General features: G+C 39.3%; 1 protein-coding gene across 1 annotated transcript in view; it reads left to right on the top strand.

Annotated features, from left to right (window-relative positions):
- The first annotated feature begins 6,721 nt into the window (after positions 1–6,721).
- The window catches only part of LOC106526996 (glutamate receptor ionotropic, kainate 2), a 138,368-nt gene continuing 136,980 nt past the window's right edge, over positions 6,722–8,109 (top strand). Inside the window, exon 1 of the mRNA XM_014021747.1 lies at positions 6,722–6,964. Coding sequence (XP_013877201.1) covers positions 6,722–6,964 — 243 coding nt within the window. The remainder of the gene's footprint in view (positions 6,965–8,109) is intronic.

Raw genomic sequence — 8,109 nt, 5'->3', positions numbered from 1 at the left:
CTCCAATGGGAGGGGAATATGATTAATCTGAATGTGAATCCAGTTGCATAAATGCAGCATCTCATGCATTACTCGACACTTTTCAGTTTTGAATTTGTAAAACCTGTGGATGAGAAAATGTCTTCATCTACAAAACTGAACTGCAGTTATTCTTTAAAAAACATTTAGAGCATCCAAGATAATACACAAGCATATCTTCATTGCTGTCATTTTTGACTATTAAAAAAATCTAATTCACAGAACTATGTGCTGGGGGGGAAGCTTTCTAAAGCTAAGGTGAAATATAAAAACCTGTCCTTTCTAATGTTTACATGACAATTGTTGTAACCAGGATGGATGGATATGATTTTGTAAATATTTGTGTAACCCGTATTTTGCTTCAGCTATTGTTTAATTGCTGTCCTTTCTGCTGCTGGTTCACAGTTCTGCAGCCAGGCTACCTGGTATCAGACAAAAGGCCAGTATTTCTTCTAACGGAGCATTTTTCCACTGACTTCCCGTTAAACATACAATTGATTTACATTTTTGATTATTTGTTTTTTTATTACCCAAAGCAATGTGTACTTAAAAGTCTCTGCCTTTATTCCGTCCAGGTGTTTATTCTCTGCTGAACAACAGCTTTCAGCAGTTTGTTGAAGCTGATCTGGCTAATGAGGAAATCTTAAAACACAAGGTTAAATGAGCTTCAGAGAGGCACAGATAATCAAGACTGTAGTTTGTTGGTAGTTGTTCCGTCTATACTCCTTATATAAACAAGTAGCAGACTGGAATTAAATCAAGGTGAAAGAAAACAAAAAGCTTATTATGTGATGAAACTTACGTTTTAAAAATGCCTCTCGAATTATTTTGTTATTATTCATTTCAAGTTGTTCCTCCACAGAGACGTACTGACTGGGTTGCTAGGAGATTTGTGACAAAACCCAAATCTGGTTGTTAAGAGCTGTGTACTGTAAATGAAAATAAATTGGATCCATCCATCCAAGCCAGACACGCAGCTCAAACTGGCTTCTGATGCTGAGGATTTTTTTATTATGATTTTCCAAGGGTTTATTTTTACACTTTTATTATAAAGTTCAAAGCAACAACTAGTTTAGATGAGAGAGGCTGACATGTGACGAAGACACAAATTAAAATTCAGCTGCCACGGTTGGCTGGATGTTTGAAGGCTAAAATGTAGCCCGGCAGGAGGAGCTCAAAAAATAAAACTTGTAAACAAAACAAAAAGGCTGATGAGGCAGCAAAACCTACAAAACTCAGGAATAGTCACAGAGAGGTGTACAAGGACAAGCCAGACTTGTCATTAGAAACCATAATGATCAACTGGTGAGTAGTGAGAAAATGAAGGGTTATATGAACAGAGACTGATGTGAAGAGTGGCTGCAGCTGTGACTAGTGAAACCAAGAATGGGTGTGACTGGACGTGGCAGGCTCACTGAATGAGAAAAACTGGCTGAGGTTAAGTGGTAGGTGGCATAAAGGAAACACAAAGAACTGATGCAATGAAAACACAATTAACAGTGAAACACAATAATCATAAAACATTAATACATCTAATTATAAAACATTAAAAAATAAAAATAAACTAACAAGAAACAGACCCTGACAAACTCTTAGTCTTAGTGTTATTCACAGCTCTTCACTGAGCTACCAGGACACCCTGAATGTTGAATTCAGACTTTCAAAATTTAAATTAGAATTGACACCAATTTTATATCTTAAGTAGGAAAATAATTTGTTTAACGCTGTGGTCAGATTTTTATCAAATGTGCATTATAGGCCATCAACAATAAATTTATCATAATTTGTTCAAATCAATTCAATTAAATTCAACACATTTAAAACAGAAGTAGTTTTAGAGCACTGCACAATGAAAACAAGTCCAAATCATAAATCTAAGCCAGTTCAAAACACATCTAGATTCCAAACTCATTAGTTATTTCATACCAATTATTATACAATACAATCTCATACAGTCTATTCCAAACTGCCAATTAATTAAAGTTACTTGTCTAAATATGCCAGCAGGTTGCATCCAATCTTTGTTACATTCCCACATAATTAGCAGCAGGTTGGCGACAATGGAAAGGAAGCACAGCTTTTTAACAGGAAGATGGATGAGTTGCCATCTGTCTTGACTGGCTCAGGTTTGGGGAGACAGGAAAGAGACACAAACACAGATGTAGTTTCTATGAAATAAAAAAAAATAATGATTTTAAAAAGTACAAACAGCAGCATAGTGAGAAAAGTGTCAAGTCTGTCCTCCAGCAGTCTAAAGTTAAAGCAGCGTAACTCAGAGATACTGTAGCTCAGTAAACCCAAGCCACACAAACAATGAATTTATGCAAAAGAAAAGACATAAGCCTTGACCTAACATTAAACAGGGTGTCAGTCTTATAAACCAAAATGATATGTAGATTCTCCAAGACATGTGACTGATAAGTGAATGCTGCCTTCCATTCAACAAACTAAGAACAAGTAAATCTGCAGTATAAGAGAAAAGTGCACTGTTGGAAAATATGGTGCAATAAGATCCTCACTCTAAGATAGAGTTTGGTTGTTGAGGGTTTAGTATGTTAAAATTTTAAAATATATTCAGAAATTTAATGAAAACTGACGGAGAAAAGCTAAAAATGAGAGAAATGTGATCTCCACGTGAATGGTTGTCCATCTTGTTTGTTTCTATGTGACCCTGAAATGGACTTGTGACCAGTCCCGGGACACACATTGACTTCTGGAGATTGACACCAGCTCTTCACCAACCCTGAATGGAGAAGTGAGGACAGGCAATGGATGAATGGATGGTTAAATCAATCAATGTAACGACCAATCAATATCTCCTCCTCGTTTGTTGAAGGATTAAAGGCACATTTGTCGTGTATGAATCAAGAACTGAAAGAGAAATATGTACTAGCAGCTAAAATCGTGTTTGCTTTACTAGGCCTCATGTAGTAAGGCCTTTTGGTGTGTAAACACAAAAAGGTTATGTGCACCAGACTCCACACACACATTAGGATATATAGGACAAATACCGCATGAAAGTGTGCTTGTTGTACACAAACCTTCTACCTACTATATAAATGTGCTTACTTCCATTAAACTACTTTCGGTTCATTTTCAGTTTTTTTTCAAACTACATAGTATTGAAAGTATACATACATCCAATGATGTAGTTTGGTTTTCTGTATTTAAGAGGTATGGGAACACAAATCTTCTCGTTCATTTGAACATTTATGGTTTATGGATTTAGGAGCATCTCTGACTCACATTCCATTAAACTCCTAATTTTTCTTCACTGCGACGTTATATTTGATCATGCAAAGAGGAGAATCTCACATTGCAGGACATATTTGCAAATTTAAATGGAGGTGTGTTAGGGGAGGTGGCTTATGTGCACCCACACAGTTCTATGTTTGTTGAGATATATAATGAAAGGAGCACAGAAAAAAGTGTGCGGTTTGATGCATCTGAATATTTCTGTGCACATGCACTTTTTCGATTTGATCCATGGTCTCAGTAGCAGCTAACTGTGTGTGTGTTATTTAACAACAATTTACTAAAAAAAAAATATCTGAAACTAAAAACATGCTGCCAATGTTTGACAGCAAGGTTCAAAACCTAACAATTATCAACCAATCACGATTCATCCACTTGGCATTTTGTCAGACTTTTTGGACACACAAAAATATTGTTACTGTCCACCGTGGTTTTGCCTTTCCGTGTGTTTGTTTTAACAATTGGACAGATTTTAATAAAACTGATAGCAGTTCAGACATTCCCAAAACATACTCCAAGTGGTACTAAATCAATCCTGTTTGCAAAATATTTTGTAAGGCAGTGAATTCATTTTGATGTAATGTAAATCAACAGCAAAATAGCTTCTAGAGTCAATTCAGTTCGAGTTCCAACTGCTAATCAACCTTGGCCAAGCAAAAATCTGTTTTTAACTATGCAGGTTTCACAGATTTTAGGCTAAAATCCAATTTAGTTGTAGCTGGATCAAGCTCAACACATACTCTAAACATATCTGACAATACTGAATGAGACTGAACATTATATTATGCATGGTGGCTTCTGTGTCACAGAAACAAACAAAAAAAACTTTAGGTTTTCCAGCTCAGCATGCAACATGTTGAACATCTGTCCTGTTCAAACTCCATCTGAAATGTTGTGGCCACTCGGCACCTGCGTTTGCTATCATAGAAGAGCATCTATTTTTCACGAAACTGAATAGCTCCAGTGCCGACACTCAATTTAGGATTCATGAGATTATCAGTAGGAGATGAACCTGCTAACACTGTTGGTACAAATAATATTCTAACTTGCAATGGTGAGCACTCTGCACTTGTGGATTCTTACAGGAGTGTTCCTCACAGCGGCTCCTGACCTCTGCTCTAGGTGTTGTGTGTGGCTGCACCTGAATAATTTACTCCATTAATAAAAACTCATTCAGGAACCCTCCAGCCTCATGAAGCCTGAATCAAAGAGTTGATTTGTTATTCCATAGCTGATCCCAGACACTCACTCAGGGCATCAGTGGACCCTTAGGACAGTGCAGCTGCCGAGGACTGGAGTGTTTGCTATGCCTTCCAGTGATGCTCAGGCTGCTTGGAGAGCAGGGTGCAGCTAACAAGGCTAAGAGCAGAAACTTGGGGGAGAGCTGAGATCAGGGATGAAAAGCCTCGAGGCATGATCTGATATCTTTGCTACCCTTTTCTACTTTGCTTCTCAAGCATGTACTCCCGCCTCCCTATTTCTTTTAGCACTGCCTGGCCGACACTTCAAAAGGGCCATGGGGTCCAATCCAAATCTTCCATTATCTTTAGCATTGGTGTTTGTGGGATTCGAGATAAAAATCGCCAGTGAAAAGAGCCGAGGGTTCACATTGCTGTCAACTGTGTCTACAGGGTGCCACACAAATCCTCTCTGTGTGTGACCAAAAGAAAAATACACAGAAGTATCTAGGATTATTTAATTCATTGTATATTTACTTGTACAATCTTCAAAGCAAACAAAACAAGACACACTGAGGCATTTCCATATTATGGTACTTGGCCCAAGAAAAGATGTACTCTACAAATTCAGTATCGGCGATTTCCCATTCCAGAGTAGTAGAAGCCTAATAAATTCAAATAGAAGGTGGGTCAGCTAGGGCAAGAAGAGGTCTCTGTAGAACACAAAGGGGTTCAAAGTGGGTGGATCTGCACTGAATGGGTGGGTTTGACCCATGAAACTTGATTGATCCAAATCACAAAAGGGCTTTAGTGGCTGGGTTGGAATTAAATGATAATTTGCTAATTAAAATGAGCTCATTTATGTTTGCAAAGACATCAAGGAATGTTAGGCCTTTGATTATTCAAATTATTGGTGTTTGTTCTAACAGTAAAATTAATTCATGCTGCAATAAAGCATTTGTAACCTTTACTTTGCACGCATTTGTTAAAACATTTAAAGGCATAAGAGCTGTCAAAATATTTTCAATGTTTTTGATTTGTTCTACAGGGGTGAATGTCACTCAGACGTTGGTCATTTCCTTGCTTTTGTTTACAATTAAATTTGTTTGTCTGTTACATAAATTCTCCTCTTAGATTTCTGAATATTTTGACAGCTCATTTGCTATGATCTTTGGCCCAAACTTTGCTTTAAGACTCGCCACCAAAAATACTTTATTTCTCAAAATGACTTTACGTCTGTCAACTCTCATCCTTGAAGTTTGTAGCACGTAGCTGTTTCTTATTGGAAAAAGAGAAAATAAGAGTAGCTTGTTGTTTTTGACTTGGTGTTTCTGATTCCATTGTTCTCCCTCTGACTCTGTTTACATCCATGGATTATTTTACTCGTATCAGTCGTGCACTGACACTAAGTGCACTCGACAAGGTTTGAATGTAAACAAATGACTCATTGTTGGCACTAATTGTTGGAAACAAAACACGCTTCTGCTGATTTTGCTTGTTTATTGCAAGTTATGCAGTAGGTAATTGGTAGTATGTGATGTGTATTTTGTAATTATTTTTTATCATGGATATAGATACAAAAACTATGAAAAAAAAGCACATTTTGACAGCTAGTATGGCTTTTTGGTCAGGCTTTTTACTTGCTGCCAGATTGTTTTGAGAATTTTTTTACACATCATTTTTTTTTACATACAGTTTATAATTACTGAAAAAATAAATGCCAACAGAAAATATTGACACTAATTTGGAAATACCTACTTCCTGTCTCTGTAATAAATATTTGTATGTTGGAATTACTTCACCTAAACAGGTGCAGCTTGATTAGATTTTGGAAATGGAAGAAGGTGCTGAAGTGATGAGGAATCATAGCTCTCTTTCTACGTTATGTTTAGACTGTCGAGGTGTCAGAAATTTTCTCTGTATTTTCCTTGTCAATCATAAACAAAACTTACTAAAAGATTTTGTTCCCTCAAATCACACAAATCAGTCAGATGTAGTCAATTCTGTTGTAAACTTAACTCAGTATTTCACATGGAGGCATGGAATAGCATGAGGGAGTTTCCCTCCTAAAACGTTTACAGATGCTTTCAATCTCTTTGTTTTCATCTCAATGTAGTTTTTGTTTGTGCCTTTTCTAGTGCTTTTATACTTTTTCTTTGTGTGTTGTTGCTTACTAAAAGTAAATGTTGACTGGAATGATCAGAAATCCATAGCACTTTCACCAGAATATTTTCAGATAGATGTTGCTTTGAAGTTCTCTGCTCCTAAATATGTGTGCACCATTGTACACAGCAGCAACAGGATTAAAATATCAGAAACATACACTAAATACATCTTTCTTCTGCATACCTAATATTCTGTTTGTTGAAATCAAATGTTTTTTTTATTTTGTTTTACAGATTGGTACCTGGGACCCAGCTAGTGGCCTGAACATGACAGAACACCAGAAGGGGAAGACAACTAACGTCTCAGACTCACTGTCCAATCGATCCCTGATTGTTTCCACCATACTGGTAACTATAGTTTCTTGCTAATATTTTCACAATTGTTACACGCTTACCACCAAAGGCAAGAGGGCTGCAATGTTTTGTCTGGCTGTTTGTTTATAGCATTAGCAAATATCTAATGGATTATTGCACAAGTTTAAATCAGTTTCTCAGAAACTAATTATTAGATAGCCATCTTCAACTGATTATCTTTTGGAGTCAACCCCATTTAAGATGTCTTCTACAGCTAAATGGCTTTATCAAACCCAAAAAAGTGGATATACTGAAGATTAGCTAAAATACGTTGTGGCAGTGGCTGACAGTCATTTCAAACTAGTGATGACTTTGGTGATGTTGGGTAGTTGAATTATGTTCATTATAAAATCCGATAGATTACAACAGCAACACCTGATACAGAAAACAAACCTGAAAAACCACAGATGCAGCTAACGGGTGTGGTCCTGGGCAAAGGGTGGGCTCGGGGCTTGGAGGGTTGCCAGGGGCGGGGCTGGCTCTCCATCCTCCCTGGTGCTGCTTGGACTCCTGGGGTGTGGCTCCTGGTAGCTATGAGTGGCCCGCTGGCCGGAGTGGCTGCCGGCTTCCGGTGAGTGGTTGGCTGGGGGGGTGCGCTTGGCCGTTGGCGGTGTGGTGGGGTGGTCGTGGCTTCTCTGCGGCGAGGGGCTGGCCAGGTGGCCTGGTGCGGTCTGGGCCGGGCCTCGGCTGTCTGCTCCTCTCCACCCCAGAATGATTGGGTCTACCCCCTGGGTTTGTGTGTGTGCTACCTCCTGTAGGGGGGTGGGTGCATGGCCTGGACCTGTGGGGTATAGAGGGTGTATCGGGGGTATGAGTGGAATGTGGTGTCCTTGTATGTCTTTGAATGAGTGGGTGTGAGGATGAGGGTGGGATGGTGCGAATGTGTATGTTTGGGTATTTGTCAGGCTGCGGTCTGGGCTGCCCCTCCTGCTGGTTTATCTGGGGGCCCGCTGCTACTCGGCCACCCGGTGGGGTGTGCGGCTGGCCGCCGGCATGCTGGTGGTTCCCAGAGTCTGGGGCTGGGCGCTGGGGTGTGTGTCGGACTGGCCTGGTGACTGCCTGCTGGGGCTCGGGGCCTCTGGCCCTGTGGGGCTTTGGCCTGGAGGGGGTGTGCCCTGGGGTCTGGACCTCTGTGCCCT

Source organism: Austrofundulus limnaeus, unplaced genomic scaffold (assembly GCF_001266775.1).
Source record: "Austrofundulus limnaeus strain Quisiro unplaced genomic scaffold, Austrofundulus_limnaeus-1.0 Scaffold304, whole genome shotgun sequence".
NCBI lineage: Eukaryota > Metazoa > Chordata > Actinopteri > Cyprinodontiformes > Rivulidae > Austrofundulus > Austrofundulus limnaeus.
This window is presented reverse-complemented; position numbering and strand designations above follow the sequence as displayed.